The sequence below is a fragment of the Opisthocomus hoazin genome, chromosome 2 (assembly GCF_030867145.1).
Source record: "Opisthocomus hoazin isolate bOpiHoa1 chromosome 2, bOpiHoa1.hap1, whole genome shotgun sequence".
Classification (NCBI taxonomy): domain Eukaryota; kingdom Metazoa; phylum Chordata; class Aves; order Opisthocomiformes; family Opisthocomidae; genus Opisthocomus; species Opisthocomus hoazin.
This window is the reverse complement of record NC_134415.1, coordinates 132,637,125-132,664,553: the sequence shown is the minus strand read 5'-3', so window position 1 is coordinate 132,664,553 and position 27,429 is coordinate 132,637,125. Positions and strand designations below refer to the sequence as shown.

At 47.5% G+C, this 27,429-nt stretch overlaps 1 protein-coding gene across 10 annotated transcripts in view; it reads left to right on the top strand.

Moving 5' to 3' along the window:
- ZNF512 (zinc finger protein 512) overlaps positions 1-23,811 on the top strand; it is a 39,103-nt gene extending 15,292 nt beyond the window's left edge. For 7 of the 10 annotated variants that reach the window (XM_075415181.1, XM_075415180.1, XM_075415188.1 and 4 more), the window contains exons 8-14: positions 128-226; positions 2,212-2,379; positions 3,018-3,212; positions 3,917-4,018; positions 5,327-5,389; positions 5,860-5,958; positions 6,442-11,491. In XM_075415181.1, the coding sequence (XP_075271296.1) occupies positions 128-226; positions 2,212-2,379; positions 3,018-3,212; positions 3,917-4,018; positions 5,327-5,389; positions 5,860-5,958; positions 6,442-6,741 (1,026 nt within the window). In that variant the 3' untranslated portion in view covers positions 6,742-11,491. Of the gene's footprint in view, positions 1-127; positions 227-2,211; positions 2,380-3,017; positions 3,213-3,916; positions 4,019-5,326; positions 5,390-5,859; positions 5,959-6,441; positions 11,493-16,768 lie in introns of those variants that run through there. The other 3 variants (XR_012763281.1, XM_075415185.1, XM_075415184.1) reach the window with 3 other exon arrangements.
- Positions 23,812-27,429: the final 3,618 nt, after the last annotated feature.

Here is a 27,429-nt window from a genome sequence, read left to right as displayed (position 1 = left end):
GTAAGATGCAGAGATTTAGTTATTTTAGAAGCTTTCCTTCACTAGTGTGTTGAGTAGTGAATTCCTTGTGAGAACAACTGTAAATGAGCATTCTGTGTTTTTCTTCCATCTTTCTGCTGTGCTTTAGCCGGTTGTGAAGGAGGGAGGAGAATTGGATGAGCAGCTTGAGCGAGACCGCCTTCGGAAGGTTTTGAAGCGTATGGGAAAACTGAAGTGTACGAGGCAGGTAAGCTGGATTGTGCTAAGTATCCTGAATTAAGCAGCAGCGGGTGCATGTATGTAAAATACTGTGAGTTCTGCTGGGTATGCTTTGATGCTGGCCAAAGCTGGATTTGTTTCAAGATCCTAGATATGCATTTAAGACAGAGTATCATAGAATCGTAGAATAGTTTGGGTTGGGAGGGACCTTTAAAGGTCTTCTAGTCCAACCCTTCCTGCAATGAGCAGGGATATCTTCAACTTGATCAGGTTACTCAGAGCCCTGTCCAACCTGATGTTGAATGTTTCCAGGGATGGGGCATCTAACACCTCTCTGGGAAACCTATTCCAGTGTTTCACCACCCTCATCATAAAAAATGTCTTCCTTATGTCTGGTCTGAACCTACCCCTTTTTTAGTTTAAAGCCGTTACCCTTGTCCTATCGCAACAGGCTCTACAAAAAGGTCTGTCCCCATCTTTCTTGTAAGCCCTCCTTGAGTACTGAAAGGCTGCAATAAGGTCTACCTGGAGCCTGCTCTTCTCCAGGCTGAACAGCCCCAGCTCTCTCAGCCTTTCCTCACAGCAGGGGGGTTCCAGCCCTCTTATCATTTTTGTGGCCTCCTCTGGACTCAGGACTCCAGGTGGGGTCTCACCAGAGTGGAGTAGAGGGGCAGAATCCCCTCCCTGGGGGGATTCAGAAGCTGCTGGCCATGCTTCTTTTGACACAGCCCAGGATACGGTTGACATTCTGTGCTGCAAATGCACATTGTCAGCTCATGTCCAGTGTTTCATTCACCAGTATCCCCAAGTTCTTCTCGGCAGGGCTGCTCTCAATCCCTTCATCCCGCAGCCAGTATTGATACCAGGGCTTGATACAAGGACCCTGCACTAGGCCTTGTTGAACCTCATGAGGTTCACATGGGCCCACTTCTTGAGCTGGTCCAGGTCCCTCTGGATGACATCCCGCCCCTCAGGCATGTCAACTGCACCACTCAGCTTGGTGTCATCTGCAAATTTGCTGAGGGTGCACCGTCCCACTGTCTGTGTCACTGATGAAAGTATTAAACAGTGTTGCAGTGTATCCAGTGCATCTCAGAACAACAGGCTGAGGGCTCCTGCTAGCACCTTGTCCCTCAAACCTTGGTATATCCTCCCATGGCTTGTCATGGGCAAGTGTGATGTTATACCCTTCACTCTTAAGATGCTGTGTTACCTGGAAAGCAGCAGGTTGCCTGGAGAATTTTGTCTAAACACTTGTGAAGGATTATGCATAGAGAATGAATTTTGGAATGACTAGTACTTGGTTAAAACATCATGATTAAACAAAGTAGGAGTCTGGTGAACACTAACTAGCTTAACTAGATGTTAACTAGAGAAGGGAGTGGAGGAATACATCTAACAGCATTAAAATCTTCCTGATGCGCGTTTGATTCGTCCTGTTTCCAAGCTCAGTGTCAGGTTGATCACTGATTTCAGGGTTACGAGGTACTCTAGTAAATGACATCTGCAGGAACCATGGGAGTTTTTGTTTTCCTCTGTGGCAGCATGAGACAATATCTGTATCCTAGGAGTAGCTGGGACCAGATACTCGAAATAAAATAAAAAAGTTTTATTTACCATCACCCTAAGATTGCTGTGTTCTAGATGGTTTGACCAGCCAACCAAGTATAAAACCTTCCTCTTTTTCTGCCCAACTCCTCCATTTGTATCTGAAAGTCTTTCAGTTTTGTGCATCCTCATTTAGCGTCCTACTTCTTCATTCCATATATTGAATTTTTCTGCTGCCCACTACCTACAAAGTTCTAAGAAACAGTTTGTCCCAGTTGCAGCCAATGCTTTGTCCCAGATCTTGTCTATCTGAATAGACTAACATTAAAGTTTACTATCTAATTGTCTCTGATCTGGCAGGAAAAGCGATGGTACTTTGGTCAGCAAAATGGATTCTGTACACAGCGGTCTTGTGCTCACTTGGAGTGTGTTTTTCTTCCATGCATTTTTCTTCTGCATTGACAGGGCTGCACAGGCAGCTTCACTAGCATAATGGGATACCTATATCATGCTAAAAAATGTGGGAAGGCTGCTTCTGAGCTGGAGAAAATGGCTATGAAGTGCCATCACTGTGGAAAAGCGTATAAATCAAAGGCAGGACTTGTCTACCATCTCCGATCTAAGCATGGGCCGGTAAGTGCAAATTGCCATAGTTATCAAGATAGTGTGGTGGTACCTCAGCCATTCAGACTTGAGACACACATACGCTTTTGTCTGCTACTTGGGTGGGTAATTAGGGATAGCAAATCTTTGCATTTTTCTGTCTCTCCTGGAGTATTCAGTCCTTGATACTTTCCTTCTAGCAGCAGCTGTTGCTGTTCTGTGACTAGGATGAAGTTTTTAATAGTAAATCACCATGGCAGCAATAAACTTTCCCAAGCCTGACTTCCGCTCTGTGGAAGAATGATGGGAGCACATACAACTTGTGAAATGCTTTTCTTTGCTCTTAAAAGACGCAGCATCGGAGCAGAACAGGCACTACTATGCCTGTTGTCCATGGGGGTTTTACAGTGAGTGATGTGATACCCTTTAAAGACCAGTGGCTACATGAAACTCTCTGCTTGCGCCTTGCTGCTGTGACCCTCCTGAGTAGATGTGGGGGGTCTGTTCTTGCTAGTGGGATACACTTCTGTCCTATGTCTGTGACAGTGAACCACAGCTGCAGCAGTGTTTTTGTGAGGGATTTGGCAGAATATATATATTCACAGTATTTATTGTAACTGAAATATGAACTAGTGAAGGAGGCTCACCTTTTTTGGCCTTCATTGCAGGTCACTTTCCTCCATGATGAGAGAAGAACAGAGAACCCAAAGGAAATAAAACGGGAGGCAAGCAAAACAGGCAGAGTTCAGAGGAGATCTGCAAAGGTGGCAATCTACTATATCCATGAGCTAGCTGGAGAAGAGCTGGCCAAAGAGTGGCCCAAGAGAAAAGTTCTGCAGGACTTGATTCCAGATGACCGGAAGGTACAAAGCCTTAAAAAGTACTATATAGGGTTTGAGTCTTTCTTCACATCAGATGAGTCTTGCACTGACAACTACCCAGTGTTGCCAGTGTTTAGTGGCCCATGGAAAGCAATATCAAAGTAGTAATATGGGGGGGGGGGGGGGGGGGGAATCAGGTTTTGCTCTCTCTGGTCTTAGATTTACAGTATTGCTACAGTAGCAACTGTTGTGATACAAGTATTTTATCCAGGGAGGCTATAATGACTTTCAGATCCTATTGCTGTAATTTTCAGTGGGCACAAGTAACGAAGGCAGTTATGAGCAGTATGTTGCTCACAAGTCATAGGCTGCAGATCACTGCTGCCATGCAGTGATATTTCATAGTTTTTCAGGCTTCGGAGTTTCCAGGAGCATCTTTTACACTTTCAGGGAAGTCCAAGGGAAAAGGATGATTTATGATTTTAATGGGGTAAGTACATTTAGAGGAATTGTTGTAGTCAAAGTTACGGAAAGTTTTTGATTCTGGTATTGTGGGGGATTTCCAGACTCAGTTATGTTTGCAGAGAGTCAGTGAGATGGGAAGAGATTGGTTATTGAGAGTTTGGCTGTTAAAGTAGGAGAAGAAATAGCAGTTCTGTCTCACAGCCTGGGAGAGAAAGGGACATACTTGGAACTATGTGTAGCAAACTTTGCTTCCAGCATTCAGTTCCATCTCTTTGTCTCAGCTGAAGTATACTCGTCCTGGACTGCCCACATTTAGTCAAGATGTGCTGTGCAAATGGAAAACAGAGATAAAGATGTACCGAAGAGTCCACTGCCCAAATCAGGTAATCCTTAAGTGTTTCTGAAGCCTCAAAGGGGACAGATTTCAGGTCTGTATGAGTCAACAGCTTTCCACAACCTTGAAACTGCAGTTTGTCTCTCTGTGGGAGACAAATTCTGCTCCATCTCAGTATGGTTGGTCAGAGTAATGAAGACGCTGTTTGGACTGTTGCCCTAGGGATGATCTCTCCGGGGATGTGTTTGTCCACCTCAGAGCCAGTAACTTGGTGTCAGACTGGTATAGCTTTCACATCCAGCTGGGAGATGGTCCATTTGGACGTTTGACTAGTTGAAAAATAACAGGCCCCTGCCTGTCTAGCAGATGTACTAAATCTAATTGTAGAAGAAGGGAGGAGTAGAGATGGAGACATAAGAGTAGAGGGACTTTGTCTGGCACAGCACTTAAGTTTTGTTTTGAAAGCTGGAAATGGGCTATAGAAGACTCGTGCATGGCACTGTTATGCTGGTCTAGGGATGCTTATGCATATGCACTTAGTTTCTTACAATTCCATGCAGCAGCCACTAGTCAGATCCAGTGAGAAGAAATGGCCCCATTGGTGGAAATAATGGTAGATGTGGTGCATACTGCCAGGTAGCCATGGGTCAGTCTTGACCTCCGTATGGGTTTGGTGTAGAGACAATGCCTTCCCCCTGCCCTACCCCGACCCCAGCATGCTCTCTCCAGTTTTCAGGCTTGCATCACTTCCAAGTACAAGAATTGCAACATAATGTTGTATATGGAGCTGTCCCCAGAAAGCAGCTGTTCTGTTTCACCGACCAGTAACCCAGAAGCATGTCTTGCACCTACATCCTGTTTCAGGGTCTGGGCTGTTGACTGAGCATGATCTGGTATCCTGAGACTGATGCCTAAAGCTCACATGGGGTAGGCCTGTAAAGCTGCCCTTTAACTGAGACAGTTGATGTCGGATGCAGTACTTCTGCTCTGTGCCACTAGATACACGAGCAGGACAGGAAAGATTGAAGTGTCTTGTACTTGCCTCTGGGCTTTGTTTGAAATTCATCTCTGCTGCATTTCAGGCAACATACAAATGATCGTTTTACTCAGGCTGAAAGTAACTGTGACAGGGTTCTCTTTGTTATGTCTAAATGTGCTCAGAAACTGGAAATAGCTGAAGTCTCTTTTAACAGTCTTTTTACCAGAAGCTTTCTGGCTTTGTAGGACTTGGTCTCTCCCTCCCTCTACCTCTCTTATCCCTTCTAGAATTGTCTTTCAGAGAATAAGACTTTCTTGTGCAGGAAGAAGTTATATCTTACTAGAGTTTTGCTGACATGCACTTTTTTTACTGTTTCAGGGTTGTGAATCTGTATATTGCAGTGTCTCAGGACTCAAATCTCACCTCGGCACATGTACCTTGGTTGGTAGCCTTCCTGTACTCGCTATCTTTTATACCAATAGCCCGACTATCCCTTTCCTTCAGAGATCTCCTTGTTCGAGCTGTTGTCCTGCCATCTGCTAATCTGAGTTCCTCACAATTTGTCCTGATGGGGTTGCCATTGCAAACACTGCTTGAGGCAAGGAGGAAGCATCTTAATGGGATGCATTTTAGTGAAACTGCAGTCTTACCTGTAGATTCACAGCTACAAGAGCGTTTTTTCCAGGTACAGTGCTGGAGACCTTGTAACATCTCACAGAGCAGCCCTATGCTTTCTGGGCGTAACTGATCAATAATGTCAGCGCTTCTGTAGCTGAAGTATTGTCTGGTATGAATGAGAGTTTCTGCTTCTTATTACTGGGTTGTATCTGAGCAAGATTCAAATACAATATATAGGGACGTCAGCCTTCTAGGCAGTAATTGATGATGGTGTTTTTTTGTTTTGGTGCCAGGGAGACTTTGTGGCTGGTAAATATAAATGTCTCCTGTGTGAGAAGGAGTTCATTTCAGAGAGTGGGGTCAAGTATCACATCAACTCTGTGCATGCTGAGGTAAGGCAGGTGGAATGGAAGTCCTCAAACCCCAGGTTGTTGGAGGTGGGGAGGGTGTCTTGGGAAGGAAATGCTGGATGCTTGCCCTGTTTTATTTTTTCTTTGCTCACTGTTGGGAACAGGGTCCTATAGACTCAAGTGGCCTTTGATTTGCTTAAACATAGCTGGTCTTATGCGTTGGTCTGGGGAGCAAGTGTTGTGTCATGTCACATGTCTTGTCCCAAGCTGCTGCTGCTCGATTCAGCTCTTCAGCATTTCCCATGCATTTAGCCAGGCAATTGCCAAATCAAATCTGAATCCTCTGAGACAGAGTGACAACTGAGGAGGAACATCAAAGAACGGCGCTTTGTTAGGCAGGTGTCTTTCCAGATCTCATGTTTCAGGAAACCTTGGTCCCAAAAGTCTGCTTTATTATGAGCCCTGATAGACTTTATATGGTATTTCCACCATGAGTACCAACCTGTTGCCTTCTAAACCCTTCAGGACTGGTTTGATGTGAACACAACTACCACCAAAAGCTTTGAGAAGCTAATGAAAATCCGCCAAAGAGAAGAGCAGAGGAAGCAACGGAAGAAACGTCCTTTGACTCGGGGCAAAAAGAAGAGAACTGGGACCCTGGCTACCAAGAAGCTCCCCGCTGCTGGAGTTGAAAAAATTAGGAGAAGTAAGAGAGGTCGTCCACAGCGGGTGGACAATGAGAGTGTGAGTAGCGAGGAGGGGGAGCCCCAAGTTGCAGAGAGAGACGAATTTCCAAAAACCAGCCGCAAACGAGGCCGGAAGTAAATCCCTAGGAGAAAAGAAGGAGTAATCCTAAAGCTTTTCAGTTACAAGCCCCACTTCTGTCAGACTCATAACCCACAGCGCTAATACAAGCAACTGACTGTCTTTGGGACTGTGACCTCATTCTACGCGGTGACCTTGATTTTGAAACTGTTGCCTCTGGTCAGTTGTGAGAGACTTCAAACCAAAGCTGTGGTACAGAGGCTGCCTCTCCTGGTGTAGTTTCTTTGGACAGTGGCACTAGCAGTGTAGTTCATGCTCTGGTTACAATCTCAGTTTGGGTCACATTAGTTGCTTTTTTAGTGGTTTCCGGTACAGCAGCTGTCTGTTTTGTTGTCTTCCTCTGATGGGTGAGATCAGGGTTCTTTTTGCTCAGTATGCACACAAAGTAGCGCTGCGCAGAATACAAAGGCTCTGTCTTGTATTGTAATTGTCCTGTCTGTTAGCAAGGCTGCCACAGAAAAGCAAATACCTTCCTAGTGTGTGCTGCAGTCTGCTGCACAAGGCACTGTCTCTACTTCATACACTGATGTTTAGACTTAGCACCAGACAGTAGCACGTGACCTCTGGTCTGCTTGGAAGTGATGGGACATCATTACTACCCTCGTCAGGAACCCAGTATTCCCCTGGGATCTATCTTCTGTAGCACTGGGCGTTGAATGTATGTAGAGGGTCTTCCAGCCCAGTGAGGAATAAATACTTTTCAGCCTTTTGGAGATTCACTGGCCTTTTAGAGACCCCCAGTAGCTGATGTAATAAGATGGCCTTCATGGGCCCTCTGAAGACCACTTGTTTCAAACTCACCTGGGAAATAAACTTATTGCAAGACGGTGCATATCTACACAGCAGTCTTGCTAATGCTGAAACCCAGGTTCCATTGAACTGCCGTGCCAGTGTGTTCTTGTCATGCTCATGCTCCCATAGTGTCCTTTTTTTCTGTAAACGCCACCTTCTTATATCACCTGTTTCTTTTCAATATTGCTTCCTTTGTGTGAATGAGGTATATTAGCAGTGGCTTCCCTGTGTGGAAAAGGTTAAAAGAAGAGGGTTCGTTATTTTAAGTCACATGTTGGCATGAACTCTGAATCATAGGGAATATCATCCTGTGCTCCATAAATACAGCAGATGTCATAGAAGCTGGTAGGAAGCAGCAGCACAGGCAGTCCTACTCTGTCTTGCAGAGAATGGGTTCTCCAGAATTTCTGTTATCCAAGGACCCACTGTACGAGAAATTTGCTAAATTTGAAGTTTTCCTTGCAGTTTAGCGGGCAAGGAAATGGGCAGCTGGCTCCATGTTGCCTCGCTGTGTATTTTCACTGTCTACCAAAGCTGTTGGTGCTGAAATTCACGGGGAAGCCATTGCAGTGCCTAGTGAACAGACAGGTTTATACTTAGGCGTTATTACCAGAATAATCACATTGGCCCTGACAGTGGCAAGTGCTGCATGGCCAGGGTGTTCTCAAGAACTGCCTCTTCCATGTAATAAGCAAAGCAGACCCCAGCTGAGCATGGTCTGTCTCTCATGGGGATTAACACCTGTATGGTAGTGAGACAGCATGCAATGCTCCTTTGTGATTTACATGCAGTAGCTACACTGCCTTTTGGAACCAGCTGTCACTGTGGTTGCAGTGCTGCACTGGAAGTATAAATATGTGGACCTCTGTGCAGGGTGTATAAGGTTTGTAGTAAGAGGGGCAAGATAAAAGACGACAAAATGTCACCAGTGCAGGAATGTGGTTTCTTGTCTGTCGGGTGTGTAGTGTTCTTGGTACCATCCCTACTTGTAGAGCACGCCCCAGCCTGCCCACTTGGTTGTCCTGCATGCTCTGGTGCTGTTCATTTGTCTGCACCATTTCTCCTCAGTACTCCACTCTACACAGCTGTACTTTGACCACACATGTTTACTACCTTCCTGCCATAGATGGACAACACAAACCCATGAATTAAAGGAGGTTTTTCTTAGTGGATTTCAGTCTAGAGTCCTATTTACTGTCATTGACGAGTAACTAACCAGACCTGCTTTCTAGACATGGATGCTTTGTGACCGTTTGGATTTTGTAGAGTTACATCAACAACATACTCCCCCACATAACATGGCACGTGGAAAAATATCATTATCCAACAGTCCGTTGATGCTCCATCAGTGTTACAACAGGCTCAGCTGATAAGAGGTGGTGGCACTGCTGCACCAGCACAGTCCACTGCTTTTGAGGAGTGTGATCTGTTTAGGAGCACCTGCATCCTGCTGTAGATGGACTAAGGCAGGCTACCCAGTATGCCTGCAGCCGTGCTGTACTGCTCTGAAGGCATGGGAAAATTTAGCCTCAAGGAAGGTGTTTTAATTGGAGAATTCACAACATCATGTGTACCCAGGGCTATAAATAACATAAAACCAGCTAATTGTACTGCAGCCTACCGTGCAAAGATTTACTGTTCAAGTACCCACGAGTCTACTGTTCATTGTTAAGAGTACGGTTAGCCTAACATTTTGCAAATCCAGGACAAAATTCTACCCTCTGGAATTATATAATAGTTTGGCTTGGAAGGGACCTTTAAAGACCATGTAGTCCACCCCCGTTGCCACAGAGAGGGACATCTTTCACTAGATCAGGTGCTCAAAATGCCATCCAGCTTAACCTTGAGCAATTGCAATGATGGAGCATTCACAGCTTCTCTGGGCAACTTGCTCCAGCCTCTGTCTCACCACCCCCATTGTAAAAAAATTCTTCCTTACGTCCAATCTAAATCTACCCTCTTTTGGTTTAAAACCATTATCCCTTCTCCTTTCACTGCAGGTCTTGGTAAAAAGTCACTCCATCTTTCTTAGAAGTCCCCTTTAAATACTGAAAGGCCACAATAAGGTCTCCCTTATGCCCTCCCTTCTCCAGGATAAGCAACCCAAACTCTCAGCCTTTCTTCATAGGTGAGGCATTCCAGCCCGCTGTTTTCGTGGCCCTCCTCTGTCAAGGTCTGTCTGGATGGTATTCCTTCCCTCAAGCAAATCAACTGCACCATGCAGCTTGGTGTCATATGCATACCTGCACTCAATCCACCTATCTACATCATTGATGAAGATATTAAATAGCATTGGTGCCAACGCAGACCCTTGATGAACACCACTCATTGCCCCACCAAACTTGGCCTTGCTTTTATAAATTTAATTTGATAGAGTACATATTTAAAAAGAGATTGTTTGGGAGGTGTGGGGGGAGAAGTGATAAAAGGGACCAGCTAGTCACTTGATACTTGTTGAAGTTATTAATTACACTAAGGATTATGTGTCTTCTCGTTTGAACTTGTTTTTATTTTCAGCCTCTGCATCTCATATTGCTCAGACCTGGTAACTTAAATAGCTTTATGGTATCAGAAATTTCTTCCTGCGTATTTGTAGTCATAATTAACTCCATACATAATTTGCTGTATGAGCTAAAAAGACCTGCTAGTCTCAATCTAAGTTTTTTTTTTCTTTTTTTTTTCTTGTTCTTTGCTGACATTTTACATATTCATGAGTATATTTTTGGCCTTTTAAGTCCAGAGACACAAACCAGGAACCAGTTGTGGTATTCTGTAATAGCCTCTTTTATGTAGACTACAAAGATAATATTGCTCTGCTCTTAGCCACCTCTTTTTCTCCTCATCAATTGCTTCATTACACTGTTTACGTTCAGTTTGTGATTTACCCTCTTAAGTGTATTTTTCAATTGTTCTGAAAATGTGTCTGAGGGCCCATTTCCTTTGTTTCTAGAAATTCAGGTTAACAGGGTTTAAGGCCAGACAGCACATGATTAACTCATCTGTCATTTGTAAAACATTATATGTTTCACAGAATTACTCTAGCAGAGACCTTAGTAACTGTGGGGTTTTTTGAGTAACTTTTCCAGAAAACTTCGATGTATAATCAATATTTTCATTGCTTTCATTTGTCATCAGCTTTTTTAATCTGCAGGTTTCTTTCCAATTGTTTTATACTTTCATTAACGTTCTTGATAAAGATGCCAAATAGCTGCAGGGTCTGGGATTCTCTAGGACAAGTCCTTATTTATAAGTATTTGCTAACTAGCATTTAATGTGCTCCACCAATATTTGTGTAACACGTGGGGCCAAGAAAAATGCCTTACAGAAACGTATTATGTCAATAGCTACTTTTACAAACCTGGACTTGTAATTAATGAAAAAATAATGTTTACAGAAAACTGTTCTCTGTGAAACCATGTTGGCTGGTTTTCACTTATGATAGCCTTTAATGTCAACTGTTCTGTTCGTTTGCGTGGAATATTTCAGACTGATAAGCTGTACTTAGACTGACCACTTAGCTTGTTGTTCTTTAGATACTGGCACAACACTAGAGTTCTGTATCTTTTTTTTTCTTTGAAGAGGAAAGAGAATGTCTTGCTGGTTTGAGGGTTGTGGGTTTTTTTTTTTCCTTAATCCTCAAGGATTTCCTCATTGTTCTAAGAATTGTTAAAAGCCATTAATAATAATTCAGAGAACTTTTCAGGAGATTACTTATCATCCTTTCATGCAAGTTATCCAATATGGTAGCTTTATGATGCCAGAAGGTCCAAAAAGATGGATCTCTTCTGTCAAAGTTTGCAGGAACCCCTGTGAAACAGGGGATGCAACTTACGCAGAGACAACAGCAGCAGTTTGTCATTCCTGCCTGCATGAAACGGCCTGCCTGCTGATGTTCCAGGGCTCCATCACCATCAAAGTAAACAAGTTCTTCCTCGTGTTCAGATGGAACTTCCTCTGCTTCAGTTTGTGCCCGTTACCCCTTGTCCTGTCTCTGGGTACCACTAAAAAGAGTCTGGCTCCATCCTCTTGATACCCGCCCTTAAGATTTTTGTAAGCATTTATCAGATCCCCTCTCAGTCTCCTCCAGGCTAAACAAGCCCAGCTCCCTCAGCCTCTCCTCATAGGAGAGATGCTCCGGTCCCCTCATCATCCTCGTAGCCCTCCATTGGACTCTCTCCAGTAGCTCCTCATCTTTCTTGAGCTGGGAAGCCCAGAACTAGACACAGTACTCCAGATGGGGCCTCACTAGGGCAGAGTAGAGGGGGAGGAGAACCTCCCTCGACCTGCTTCCCACACTCCTCTTAATGCACCCCAGGATACCACTGGTCTTTTGGCAACAGGGGCACACTACTGGCTCATGGTTAAGTTGTCATCCCCCAGCACTTCCAGGTCCCTCTCCGCACAGCTGCTCTCCAGCAGGTCCACCCCGAGCCTGTACTGGTGCATGGGGTTGTTCCTTCCCAGGTGCAGGACCCTGCACTTGCCCTTGTTGAGCATCATCAGGTTCCTCTGCACCCAGCTCTGCAGCCTGTCCAGGTCTCGCCTTCTGGTGTATCAGCCACTCCTCCCAGTTTTGCGTCATCAGCAAACTTGCTGAGGGTACACTCTGTGCCTTCATCTAGGTCACTGATGAATAAGTTGAACAAGACTGGGCCGAGTACTGACCCCTGGGGAACACCAGGAGCTACAGGCCTCCAACTAGACTCTGCACCGCTGACCACAACCCTCTGAGCTCTGCCATTCGGCCTGTTCTCAAGCCACCTCACTGTCCGCTCATCTAGCCCACGCTTCCTGAGCTTCCCGAGGAGGATGTTCTGGGTGACAGTGTCGAAAGCCTTGCTGAGTCAAGGTAGACAACATCCACTGCTCCCCCCTCATCTACCCAGCCAGTCATGCAATCATAGAAAGCTATCAGATGGGTCAAGCATGATTTCCCCGTGGTGATTTCATGTCAACTACTTCTCATAACATTCTTTTCCTCCACTTGCTTAGAGATGACATGCAGAATGAGCTGTTCCATCACCTTTCCAGGAACAGAGGTGAGGCTGACCGCCTGTAGTTCCCTGGGTCCTCCTTCTTGCCCTTTTTGCAGCCTGGAGTGACACTGGCTTTCCTCCATTCTTCAGGCACCTCTGCTGTTCTCCATGACCTTTCAGATGATGGAGAGTTCAAGAAAGATGAGGAGCTACTGGAGAGAGTCCAGCGCAGGGCTACGAGGATGATGAGGGGACTGGAGCATCTCTCCTAGGAGGAAAGGCTGAGGGAGCTGGGCTTGTTTAGCCTGAAGAAGAGAAGGCTGAGTGGGGACCTCATAAATGCTTCTAAATATCTGCAGGGTGGGTGTCAGGAGGATGGGGCCAGACTCTTTTCAGTGGTGCCCAGCGACAGGACAAGGGGCAATGGGCACAAACTGAAGCAGAGGAAGTGCCGTCTGAACATGAGGAAGAACTTCTTCCCTCTGAGGGTGATGGAGCACTGGAACAGGCTGCCCAGGGAGGTTGTGGAGTTTCCCTCTCTGGAGATATTCAAGACCCGCCTGGATAAGGTCCTGTGCAGCCTGCTGTAGGAGACCCTGCTTCGGCAGGGGAGTTGAACTAGATGACCCACAGAGGTCCCTTCCAACCCCTAACATTCTGTGATTTTTAAAAAGCATAAAAAGGAGGACCCTGTGAACTGCCAGTTAGTCAGCCTCACCTCTGTGTCCAGTAACATCATGGAGCAGATCCTCTTGGAAGCTACGTCAAGGCATATGGATGACAGAGAGACAGCCAGCATGACTTCACAAAGGGCAGCTCATGCCTGACTAATCTCGTGGCCTTCTGCAATGGAATGACTGTGTTGGTGGATAAGGAAAGAGCAACTGATGCTATCTTGACTTCTGTAAGGCTTTTGACACAGTCTCACACAACACTCTTGTCACTAAGTTGGAGAGATATGGGTTTGATGGATGGACTATTCAGTGGATAAGGAATTGGCTGGATGGCCACATCCAAAGAGTTTCAGTCAATGAATGGCTCAATGTCCAAATGGAGATGAGTAACTAGTGATGTCCATCAGGGGACTGTATTGGCACCAATGCTACTTAATATTTTCATCAGTGATGCAGACAAGTGGATTGAGTGCAGGTATAAAGATGATACCAAGCTCTGTGGTGCAATTGATTCTCTTGAGGGAAGGAATACCACCCAGAAGGACCTTGACAGGCTTGAGGAGTGGGCGCATGAGAACCTCATGAAGTGCAACAAGGCCAAGTGCAAGGTCCTGCACATGGGCCAGACCAATCCCCAATATGAATACAGACTGGGTAATAAATGGATTGAGAGCAGCCCTGCAGAGAAGGACTTGGGGATACCAAAAACTTGGACATGAGATGGCAATGTGTGCTTGCAGCCCAGAAGGCCAATTATATCCTGGGCTGGAACAAAAGAAGCATGGACAGCTGGTCAAGGGAGGCACTTCTGCCACTCCGCTCTGCTCTTGTGCGACCCTGCCCGGATCACTGTGTTCAGCTCTGCAGCCCACAGAACAAGAGGGACATGGACCTGTTGGAGCGGGTCCAGAGGAGGGCCACGAAAACAATCAGAAGGCTGGAATGCCACACCTGTGAAGAAAGGCTGAGAGTTGAGGTTGCTTATCCTGGAGAAGGCATAAGAGAGACCTTATTGTGGCCTTTCAGTATTTAAAGGGGACTTCTAAGAAAGATGGAGTGACTTTTTACCAAGACCTGCAGTGAAAGGAGAAGGGATAATGGTTTTAAACCAAAAGAGGGTAGATTTAGATTGGACGTAAGGAAGAATTTTTTTACAATGGGGGTGGTGAGACAGATGCTGGAGTAAGTTGCCCAGAGAAGCTGTGGATGCTTCATGATTGGAAGTGTTCAGGGTCAAGTTGGACAAGGCTTTGAGCAACTACATGATTTCCATTTATTCAGTCAAGGAGTTAGTGTTGAGGTCAGTGTTCACTGGCCATTAGTGAGTATAGGCTAAAAGAAATGAAAGGTGCAAACCTCAAAGGAGCGAGGTGTGAATGTCGTGGTTTAGCCTGTCTGGACACCAGGTGCCTGCAAAAGCTGCTCTGTAGCTCCCCTTCCACAGCTGGACAGGGGAGAAAAAATAGGGTGAAAGGCTGGTGGGTCGAGATAAGGACAGGGAGAGATCACTCACCAATTACTGTCATGGGCAAAACAGACTCAGCTTGGAGAAATTAGTTTAATTTAGCACCAATCAAATCGGAGCAGGATAAGGAGAAATCAAATCTTAAAACACCTTTCCCCCACCCATCCATTCTTCCCGGGCTTAACTTTACTCCCATATTCTCTACCTCCCCGGAGCTGCACAGGGGTACAGGGAATGGGGTTGCAATCAGTTCATCACACATTGTCGCTGCCGCTCCTTCATCCTCAGGGGGAGGATGACTCATACTCCTCCCATGCTCCAGCATGGGGTACCACCCATAGCAGACAGTTCTCTGTGAACTTCTCCAGTGTGAGTCATTCCCATGGGGTGCCATCTTTCAGGAACAGGCTGCTCTAGCGTGGGCTCCTCTGTCCATAGGTCCTGCCAGGAGCCTGGTCCAGCATGAGGTCCCCACAGGGTCACAGCCTCCTCCGGGTGCATCCTCCTGCTCCAGCGCGGGGTCCTCCCCGGGCTGCAGATGGGGATCTGCTCCACTGTGGACCTCCGTGGGCTGCAAGGGGACAGTCTACCTCACCATGATCTTCACGACAAGCTGCAGGGGAATCTGCTCTGGCGTCTGGAGCACCTGCTCCTCCTCCTTCTTCAATGACCTTGGTGTCTGCAGAGTTCTCACTACTCTCTCCAGCTGCAAATGCCATTACACAGTTTTGCACTTTTTTTTTTCCTTAAATATGTTATCACAGAGGCGCTACCACCGTTGCTACTTGGCTTGGCCTTGGCCAGCGACGGGTCCGTCTTGGAGCCGGCTGGCACCGGCTCTGTCGGACATAGGGAAAGCGTCTAGGAGCTTCTCACAGAAGCCACCCCTGTAGCCCTTCTAATACCAAAACCTTGCCATGCAAACCAAGTACACAGTGGTAAAAGAGGGAATGAGAAATCAAATTACTTTTGTGAAGGATCTTGACCAGGCAGTGAAAGAGATGATACAGCATGTTGATCCTGACAGCAGAGACTGGAATCAGTGACTCCATTGGTCCCTTCCAGTCCCATGCTTCTTCTCCTCCATAGCCAGGGAGAACAAGTATTCTTCTAAGAGATTACAGCTCTCAACCTCAATTCCCCAAGTGATTAGGAACAATGCTCTGCACCTGCCCACCCTACAGTCTACAGGTTGGATTGTCCCAGAGCAGTCTGGGGAGGTCAGTGAAGCCTGAACCTTCATAGCAGGACTCTAGACAGTATTACATCTCACCTGAGGAGAAACTAGTAACCCAGATCAAAGCAGGAGAGTCCAGAACATTACCCCGTTCCCTCCCACTGCTGTGAAGATTAATTTACCATCCCTAACTGCTAGTCTTGTTCAGGGCATCAGAACACCTCCTCAGCTGGAAAATAGTGTGGCTGCCCAGCCAGAAGATATGCCTGGACCAACCCAAACGCAGAAATCCTCTCTGAGGCTCCTTGGAGTCAGGATCCTGCTTACTATGTGATACAGCTTGCAGCATCTGTTTTGTCTGCCCCCTGTTTGTGCCCCGGCGCATTCAATGAAGCCTCAATGGCTGCACAGATGGAATGGGAGGTGTCCACGCATGTTCAGGCTTCCTGCACTGAGTAGTTCCTCAACAAGCACAAGAGAGCTGTGTGGACAACCTGCGAGGATATGAGAGAGAAAATCAGCATCTGCTGGACCACCCCGACTACCCAGACACCAAGGGGATACCAGCACCCCTGCATCACGCCATGCTGTGGGGAGCCCTTCTTGCGTGGTGCAAACAGCCCAAGAGCCAAGAGCTCCCTGCCCACTGGCTCTGCCTCCCCAGTCTGCCAAGGAAAGGCTCTGCTGGTGCTTTTCTGCTGTTTCTGCTCAGGCTTCCTCTCTCAGGCTGGCATTCAAAAGACAGTTTCCACCTTTTGTGCACAGTGGGGTGTTTAACTCGTGCTTGACACAAGCATCTGAATGGGCTGGAGCCAGGGCTGGGCTTGCTGGTGTCCTGCGCTGTAAGGGGGGGGTATGGGACACGTGAGTGGTGCACGAGATCCCAACTACCTTGTCTTTTTCAGTTGCTACCAGAATGTGTGTGTGGATTTCTTTGTTGCAGAGGTCATCTGACAACACCTCAGAGACATACACAACCTGCAGGAGGCTATCCAGACACCTGGCCTGGGAGTGCCCTGCAAATCACTGTGAGAAGAACACTGCACATTAGAGCCAGGAGAGAGAGACGGCCTAAACCAGTGTGAAGTGAAGATCAAGCTATAATAAATGACCCCATGCATAGCCACAACCAGTAATGCTTATAGCTGCATGAACATCATATGTGTCTGTGCATATGTCCAAGCAAGACAGGCAATGCCAAGAAAGGCACGTGCTGGCACAACTAACAACGAATTGTGCTCTGGGCCCCTATAATGGTTCCCATTGCTTTGATACTGCAGCATCAAACAGTGGTAACTCATTTGCCTCACAGAGTTGCAGAAAAACTCAGGTGGGGAGAGACTTACGGAGGTTGCTGGTCCAACCACCCCAGCTCAAAACAGTTCCTATTAAAGTAGGTTGCTCAGGTCTGTGCAGCTGACTTTGAGTATCTGCTAGGATGGAGATCCCACAGCCTCTTTGGTCCCAAGTCTAGTCTGTTCCAGAAGTCCCTAGACCCCCAGAAACCTGCCTCAGAAGCCTTTAGAGCCCTGGTAAAACCAGTCAATGAACTCAGAAGGTAGGTTTCTGGCTGTGCTCAGAGTCCTTCCATCTACACTGACAAGTCTATGGGGCCAGATGGGATCCACCCAAGAGCACTGAGGGAGCTGGCTCCCAGGGCTCAGTATTGGGGCCAGTGTTGTTTAACATCTTTATCAATGAGTTGGATGAGGGGGTTGAGTGCACCCTCAGTAAGTTTGCAGATGACACCAAATTGGGCAGGAGTGTCAATCTGCTTGAGGGTAGGAAGGCTATGCAGGGCGATCTGACAGGCTGGATTGATGGGCAGAGGTCAACTGTGTGAGTTTTAACAAGGCCAAGTGCGAGGTCCTGCATTTGGGTCACAACAACCCCATGCAATGCTACAGTCTTAGGGAAGTGTGGCTGGAAAGCTGCCCAGCGGAAAGGTAGGTCCTCCTTAAGCCATTCACAATTATTAGCGATACCATGCACTTGCTGTCTGACCCTTTCCGTGCAAAGTACACAGCAGTCAGGTCTCAGGATATCCCATGCACTGAGGAATACTGTGTCTGCTGCACAGGATAGTCTCTTACCTGCCCCAAAGGCTGGGATGGACTCTACACCATCCATGATCGCAATGAGATCCAGCGTGTGCCAGCCCACCATGTACGCACAGGCCGCCTTCTGCAGACTGGGGAAGGCATAGCATAAGGTGATCACTGACTGGCAGTGCTAGCAGCTTTGCAGAGCCAGGTGCTGGCTGAGCCAGGTGGTAAGTGGTCTGGGGTAGGAAGATCCTGTAATGGGTGACAAGAGGTTTGTAAGATATGAACAGAAAAGCACAGCCTATGGGACATGTGGGAGCTACCAACATATTCAGGGGACGGGAAACGTGGAAGAGGAGCTGCTGTCAAAATGAAGTGCAGTGCATAGATCCAGGCTATGGTAGAACTTGCTTCCTCCAATTCCCAAAGGTGCAGTTTTCTTCTCTGGACACTTGCAGAATCAGGCACTTAACTGGCCTTTGCCTGAGCTGTGTGCACTGACACCGCATCCCTTTCTTCCAACCCTAAAGCTAGCACTGCTACTCTGGGTGGAAGGGGACTGACAGGACTCCTCACCTCGTGCCTGCAGCTACCTGTGTGCTCTGAGCATAGTGACTTTGTTGACCCATTCATATGTTCTCAGGATTTCCACGAGGCACCTAGAGAGAGGAAGGGTGCAGTCAGCCCTCACAGGAGCCCGTGCACCCGGTCAAACTAGACCAGGTGCTGTGTCCTCTCTGGAAGGAGGCCAGCCTAGGTGCCGTTCACAGCAAGCAGCAGCAGCAGCCAGCTAGAGGGATCTTTCCACAGATCAGTGTCAGCTGTGATGAGCTGTGTGTCATGGGGAGGCTACCTGCCTGATTGCTTGCTGGTGTTCAGCAACCCAACACTCACTTATCTGAGATTTTACTCTCCCTAGAGACTGTCTTGCTCGCCGCCAGCAGCACAGTCTCCTGCAGGATCTTGGTGGCACTTCCACCTTTCGTGCATGAAGAACCACAAATGCTTTCAGGCTGATGAAATGGGATAGAAAGAGGAATTGTGCATGGCTATTAGCCGTCAAACATTCCTGCCTGGGCACCTGGTCTTTAGTGGCATGGGTCCTATGGCGCAGGGAAGCTAGAGAATTGCAGGACAGCTCATGCTTGTGGCAGTTTGCCCCAGTGGTGTCCTGATACAAAAACCTGCTGTGGTTGTTTATTGCCGGTGCTCATCTGCTGTGGGGGACTTCAGACATTGCAACATGGTATCAGTAAGGATGGAGGCCATGGAACCATGCCAATGGGAGCAGTGAGGGTGGAGCTTCTCCCTAGCTGACAGAACACTGAACTTGTGTCTCCTGTACCATCTTTTAACATGATTGCACAGAAGCAGCGTAACCTGTGATAAGGTAAGAGCCCAGACTGACTGAGAGAAGAGATGTTGCTGGGGTTAAAGGTTGTGAATGCCTTCATAATTTACCCAAACATTAGCAACCGCAGAGATGTGTGTCTGCTAACCCAGCTGCCTTCCACCCCACCTGCCCCTTGTCTTCCATGATGCCCAGACTCTTCCTTATCATAATACCATGTGGAAGATAAGAGACAGCATTGTAAAGTGGAGAGACACCCCAAAAAAGCAGTCAGGTGCCATCCCTGAAGTGAGCACGGTTGGTGGGGAGTGCTACACACCCCCACACCAGGGTTGAGGATGAAGGCTTTGTGCAATTCCTGCAGCTTCTGCATCCAGTCAGCAATCTGGCGGAAAGTGTAGCACCAGCCCTCAATCTTATCATTCCTGCAGGAGAGATGCAAAGAAGACCCATCACCTGCTGTGCTAGTTTTGCCTAGAATAGAGTTAATTTTCTTCGTAGTAGCTACTATGAGGCTATGTGTTAGATTTGTGCTGAAAACGGTGTTGATAACATAGAGATATTTTCATTATTGTTGACCAGTGCTTACACAGAGTTAAGGCCTTTTCTGCTGCTCGCCCCACCCCGCCAGTGAGCAGGCTGGGGGTGCACAAGGAGTTGGGAGGGGACACAGCCGAGACACCTGACCCCAACAGACCCAAGGGATATTCCAGACCATATGACATCATGCTCAGCACAGAAAGCGGGGGGAAGAAGATGGAAGGGAGGGACCTTCGGAGTGATGGCATTTGTCTTCCCAAGTAACCATGCATGATGCAGTCCTGCTTTCCTGGAGATGGCTGAACACCTGCCTGCCAAATGTGGGGAATGAATTCCTTGGTTTGCTTTACTACGTGTGTGGCTTTTGCTTTACCTGTTAAACTGTCTATCTCAGCCCACGAGTTTTCTCACTTTTACCCTTCTGATTCTCTCTCCCATCCTGCGGTGGGCAGGGAGTGAGCAAGTGGCTGTGTGGGACTTAGTTGCCAGCTGGGATTAAACCACGACACCTGTCCAGGATCTTGTGTACCTGTAGAGCTGTACCACATGAAGGAGATAAATCTGCATCACTGCTTCAAGGTTCCCTGTCCCATGGTAGAGCTTTCTGTGCTGTGTGCTACATCCAAATATCTGGGGATAGTCGGGGGCCATCCTGGCTCTCAACCTCTTTTTATCAGCTGGGGACTTAATCTCAAGAGACAGAGGATACTGTTTAGCCTAAAATCTAGCTCTGCTCCCACACAGCTTCAGTAATGCAAGGTTAAGGCAGCACTGTGTTTCTGGCCTGTCCACAGATGCATTTGTCCTTGCCCACACACCCTTCAGGATCTATTTATCTAGAACAATCTATTTTCCCCACAAACTCCTCAAACCTGCCCTCCCTGTGTCAGGCTTGCCTTGCCTGTCCCTGCCAGCCAAGCCCTGCCAACCCAAAGCTTTCTATGATCACTGGCGAATGTCAGAAGCCTCGTCAGGACTGGTCTCTTAGAGACAGCCTACTGGCAGCCATGGGAGGCCATGCCTGGCCACCCCACATGCTCAGCAGGACAGCCGTTTGCCACCAAGGTTCACTGCCTGACCGTCTCTCCAGAGATGTCTGCACTTTACCTCACAGGCCAGTGAAATGGAAGTGCCCCCTCACTGGAAGTGTTCAAGGCCAGGTTGGATGGGGCTTTGAGCAACCTGGTGTAGTGGAAGGTATCCCTGCCCATGTCAAGGTGTTTGGAACTAGATGATCTTTAAGGTCCCTTCCAACCCAAACAATTCTACGATTCTATGATTCTATGACTGGGCAGTGGAAAGCAGACAGATGTGCATGTTGCCTGTAAGATGGCATCTATAAGGTCCCTTCCAACCCAAACCATTCTATCATTCTACGATTCTGTGAAACCAATGCTTAGAGTCAGCCTGTGAGGCTCCTGCCTAGGCATTCATCCAAATTGCAGTTTCTCTGACAGCCCAACTTTCAGAGTCTGCAGATTGTATTGGGAACTGTTTTGAAGATTCGCGACACATCTACTATACTAATATCACATACACAGCTGTATGTCAGGCTCACAGTTCGGTTCATAATATAGAGGGACTGTGACTGGGCTGCTTGCCTTCCTCCTTAGCTATCACTGGTTTATACATTTCAGAGTGAGAGGGAAAGGTTTGGTTTCTGCCAGGATTTGCAGGTAGAAGGGCCATGGGACTGGTCTGATTTGCTTACTTCAAATCCCAGTAAATCAGTGAAGTCCATCAGCCCAGTGAGCCTTGTGCCTGAAATAGTGGCAAGTCACACATGTGAGATGTGTCTTTGGCAAGCCAAAATGAGTTGTAAATAGCTGAAAGCATCAAGTTGGGGTTTGTTGTTGGTGGTGGTATTTTTTTACAGCAAAAGAAATGGGGGCACTTTGGAAATCACCCGGCAGCAGACAGCACCCTGGGAAGCATACAGCCCTGGAGGCCTGCATGAGGCAATCCAAGGGGTCTGGAAAGGGTGGCTGGAAACAGTGTCATGGATGTCCCTACATTGCAACATGCAGGAAGAGGGACGTGCAGGCAGGAGGAGATCTTGCTGCCTCTACCCCAATCCATCTCCGCTGCTGCCAGCAGCTGCAGGACAGCAGGTACTGGATGCTGGGGCAGAACCTTTGCCAGGCCAAGACCCTGTGCACCCCACACAGACCTGGGTGCCTGACTTCTGTGCAGAAGCAGCTGCCCCAGCCAGGAGGGCTGACAGCCTTCAGTCACCTGCCAGATGCAGATTCACATTTATCTGCTTTTTGCGTTAATTTGCAGAAGGACTCTGACAGGGCCTGAGCTGTGGTCTGACAGTTCCCACGGCAGAGACCCAGGAGCTGTGCATGCAGAGACCACTGCTGCAGACACCAGGCAATGTGTTGGTGAAAACCAATGTCAGCTACATGAAGCATAGAATATCTTCAAGTTGGAAGGTACCCGTAAGGATCATTGAGTCCAACTGCCTGCTCCTTGGAAGACTACCTAAAATGAAACCCTATGACTAAGAGCATCATCCAGATGGTCCTTGAACTCTGACAGGCTTGGTGCTGAGACCAAGTTCCAGCTGAACATGAGGAAGAGCTTCTTTACTCTGAGGGTGACAGAGCCCTGCAACAGGCTACCCAGAGAGGCTGGGGAGTCTCCTCCTCGAGAGCTATTCAAAACCCGCCTGGCCATGGTCCTGTACAGGCTGCTCTAGGTGAACCTGCTTTAGCAGGGAGGTTGGACTAGATGATCTCCAGAGGTCCCTTCCAACCCCTACCATTCTGTGATTCTGTGAAATCAGTGGGAGGAGAGGGACAACTCTGAGTCTCACCTGAGAAGCATGTCTGGATAGGCTGGCCTCAGCAAAGAATGGCAGAAACAGAACATCTCTGGGTACATTCTGAGGGGCAGCATCTGTTCCCCGCAGCTCCACTGCAAAAGCTGAACCAAGAACTACCCTGGGAACTACCAATCTGTCAGCCTCACCTCTGTGCCTCGGAAGATCATGGAGGACACGTGATTGACATTAAAAGTGTTTGGTCATCTGTCTTTTCAGTCTTCAAGAACTTAAAACTGCAATGGGATAATCCTCTCTTATTTTATAAAAATGTGTTCTAAAAGCAGTGTTTTAAAAAGCATTTGACTGCAGATCAAACTTGCATCTAAGTACTTATATCTGCATTTTCATAGGATATCTTCTACAATTCTGGAACTCTTTTAGTAGAGGATCTTGTAATTTGCCCACAGTAGGTATTGTTTCCTGATGCAGTAAATAAACGGGCCAACACTGGCCTTCTGCATGTGTGCAACCAGGTTTCCAGACTTCTATAGTCAAAGGCCAGAGTTAAGAGGGGCCAGGCAAGCCTTACTGTGACCTAGGTATGCCTTTGAGACAGGCTAGATAAAAGAAACTCGGGAGATGCTGCTCACATGGCTCTGTCTCACCTCATGTTGCCAGGGCCACCAAGGCAAACCTCCACAGTGACAATTTTCTATTCTGCAGAGATGCAGAATCTGCACAGCCCTGGTTACATGGCTTCATTGCCTCTGGAGGGAAAGCCACAGAAAGGTTCACTGCTGCGATACTGGTCCTCTTGTGCACAACAGGGTGGGCTTTTTAGTAAAAACAATTTGAAGGTTGGGGGGGGGTCAAAGTTCAAGTTAAAATTTCTGACAAGAAGTTACAAGTAAAATGCAATGACTTGACAGGACAGTCCCTGGTACGTGCCACCTGCAGTACATTGTCTGAAACATGTACATCTGGCCACTGTCAAGACAGGATTTCTGAAGACGCCTCAGACCCTGAGGACATCCTTGATGGGAATTTCTTGGGCTTCACTTCTCAAATACATTCAACAACCTTTATGTTATGATTCTTGCTAATATGGAAGACTTGTATGGGACATTATTATCACTGATATGATAATGTTAACACCAATGCTGATAATTTCCTGGCTAAAACAATTTTTCTTCTGTTTTCCCTTCACTGCAATGTTTTGTGTTTGTCTCCAACCCACTCCTCCTGTCTAGACAGGCTAATAAACAGTCTTAAAACTTTCAGATCTACTATAATCAATCTATATGTCGCATCTCACAATATATACAACACTGTGATTTCTTGTATGTCTTCAGCTTCCTGTGAAGTCTATAACACATTTGGACACTGGGGAAAACTCCAAGAACCAATGCTTCTCTCTGAATGTGCCTGTAAGAGCATGTTTTTTTCCTTCTGCAGCTTTTCCTGGGGTTCATGTCTCAATGGAGCTCCCCTGGAACTGAAGACGAGGTGAGCACTGCAACCCTGGCTGCTGAGACCTCAGCAATACTGATGCACACAGACCTCCCACTCAGAGTGAGCAGAGAGCACAGCCAGCAGGGTTCAATACCCTGTGGGTTTGGTGAAGAGCAAACACTTCATCCTGGTCATAAAGAAACATAACCTGCACCTGTATCTGTGCTGACACAAACCTGTGATTTGCAATAATTTCAACACGGGTCATTGGAGGCAAGCACAGCAAAGCCAGCAGGTGCTCAGTGCCCTGGGGCTGTTACAGACCTTGCCAACAACAGGTCTGTGAATGGGCAGAGGCATCTCCAGATAGCTCCCACATGAGGAGGGGGATGTGATCCTAATCCCAGCACAGGATGGGACAGATGTGACATTGACTCCAGGGAGTGAGACACAACAAAGAGAGCAGATATTTAGCAGACCTCAGAAACTGACTGCGCATTTAAATGGCTAACAAGTATTCAGGACGGTAGCCTGACCGTTACAACTAACCAGGTGAGGGATGACTCCTCACCCAGGGCATAACCCAGTCTCCACTGAGAGTGGTTCAGGGGAAACTTTTGCAGGAGAAAGAAGAGAGGCAAGCCTGGTCAGCTCTGGTGAGGTCTGTGAGCCTTTCACAGATTCATCTCTCCATCTTTGTCAGAAGCAGACAAGTGGGTGCACCAGGTCTTGGCTTTCGTTTCACCTGAAAGCCCCATATGCCAGCACCAACTGCTGCATTGCAGTGTATCTGTGTCCAGCTGTGCAAGATTCTTCCACCTCAAGCCATAGATCTGCAGCCCTGCCCAGGAGCGGGCACAGCCCTTGTTCCTTGTGCAGTGCCTCAATCCCAGCCTCGCCACGATGGCCAGCCACAGTTTTGGGCCAGGGAGGCAGGGGTGCAGCTGTCCCAGGTCCTCAGCTGTGGGCTGGGTCTAGAAATGTGTGTCTCTGAGCAGATGACACCATGACAAGCCCAGCCTGCACGTTCTGCACTGCTCTGCGTGGCTGTGGTGTAATGGGGAGGAGAAGTGCTGGCGTGGCCTTGCATTTGGCACCATTTCCCAGATCTTGTTCTGACAGAGGGGCTTGGCACAGACACTGCTCCAAGGGGGCCCTGCAGTGGAGCAGTGTCTGCAGCACTGTGGCCTTGCCAAGGCGCTGCACAAGGCAGACAGGGATGGCAGCAGGAGTGGTGGCTGGGGTGAGTAGGGGCACACAAGGCTGCCAGCCAGGGACCTCATCTCAGGGTAGCAAAGTCTGAAAGGGAATGGGACACAGCAGGAAGAGAAAGAGAATGACCTATCCATGAAATCAGACCTTTCCTGCCCACCAAAACTGTGCGCGAGCACTGGCTCTCACAAAGAAGCTTGAGGGTAGGAAGTAATGATTTACAGAGGGTACCAGATAATGCATTCTGTGGATGCAGAGGGTTGGTGTATAGAGACCTCCATGCCTTTGTCTCAGCCTACAGCGATGTTCCCATTGCCGGATATGTATCTGGGTCTAATGCAACACAATGGCTTTGCGATGCTGTGGGGCATAACGAGAGTGCACCGAGCAGTTAGGGCAGGGCTGTGACCATTCACAGGGAAAGACTGGCAGTGTAGCCCAGTCAATCTGAGAGTGGTTGGGCCAACACAGGAGCAGAAGAGGACAGGCGTAGCCCTGGCCCTCACCTCAAAAATGCTGCTATGCAGAGCGGAGACAAAGCAGAGAGGATACATTCCTGTCTCTGCAGCAGCCTTGCATATACTTGGCAGCTGTCAGACATATAAAGAGAAGCTGTCAGCACATCCCCCTCAGTTTCATAGTTTCTAGGCTAAACAATCCAACCTAATTTATATTTTCACCATAAGCTGCTTTGTCCAAACCTTCCTCTTAAGGACTCTTAGGTGAGTTTTCTTCTTCCGTGAAACCCAAGCCCCTGGCTGAACACCAAGTCCCAGAAGAAGCAGCAGCACTACCAGGCAGAAAATTAGGCATCTGAACCTGAGCAGGCTTCTTGCAGGCTATGTGTTCGTTTACACAGGTGCACGACGCCTCCTTTTCCATGGCAGCTGGTCACTACAGCAGAGCAGTCTTCAGCGTGAGATGGAGCACTTGCCCAGTACTCCTCATTCTTTTTCTCGCTGGGGTTAGCTTTTCTGCCCCAGGTTCAGTGCTTTGTACATTCCTCTGCTCATCTGCACCCTCGTTTGTAGAACGAGCAATTACAAATAAACTACTTCCCCAGGGGTGTCAGTGTGGGCTGTGATAGAGGCTGATTTTAGTTCCAAAGCAAAGAAGCTCAGTAACTTCCACCATGCATGTGCTCAGTGACCATGATAATAGTGTATACTTTTGCTATCAGTATGCCTGTCAGATCCCTTTTTAGCTTTACTAGGCTCTTGGCTTCGATGCCTTCCCCTGGTGTAAATGATCTGGGAAAGGGCTGAGGGGTAACATTGTTATCAATGTATCAATACCCAGGACATCCATATCTCAAACACCATATGCTGTCTAAATGTCCCATCTTAAAAGGGTAGAAAAGAAATTATCAGCTGGGAAAGATGGCAAGGAGCTGCAGTGTCACAAATGGGGCAGTGCGTGTACATAGCAAATAATTATTACCTGTGTCTTATGATAGAAACTAGGAAGCACCAGAAGAAATAATTGGGCAGATGGTCTAAACCCAACAAAATAAATTACTTTTCACATTGCACGTAATTACATAGCAGAACTCTTGACTTCACAATACCCTCTGAAAACCAGAAGTATAAATGTCTGTTCTTGGGTAGCACTGAATTCCCCAAATCCAGTTATACAGCAGATCGTAAAAAAACCACCATCACCAAATGAATAAAAAAGAAGGATCGGGAATTATTAATGATTAGCAGAGGGGCTTTCCACTTTTCATAAAGTTCATAAAGTCTCAAAGTATTGGTATCTACAATCTGGTGATGGATCTGAGCCCATTCCTTTGCTGAAGACAATAGGGGAATTTCCTGTAGCAGTTTTATAGAAAGTATCTGTGATTTGCTGTACCTTTGCCCTCCATTGCTATTATCACAAAGGATCAATGAGTTAATTCCACCCCCACGTGAGAGAAATAAGATACAGCAGCCAGCACATGGACATGGCTGAACTGATGTGAATGAACCCTCACAACATACCTTGGACATAATCTTCCAGTGAACAGGAGGCAAGACAACAGCCAATGCAGAGGAGCAGCCATGGCAACTTTGGTGAGAGCATGGGGCAGGCAGCCATGAGACAGTCGGGAGATGAGATCTGGGGGTGCAGGGACAGATCTGGCAGTTGCACCCTGCCCAGCCCTCCTCTAGGCCAGCCTGCAGCTGGTTGAAGGACAATGCTCGCCTGGAAAAGGTTATCCCAAGTCACAGCAGCAGCTGCTGGCTGTTTCC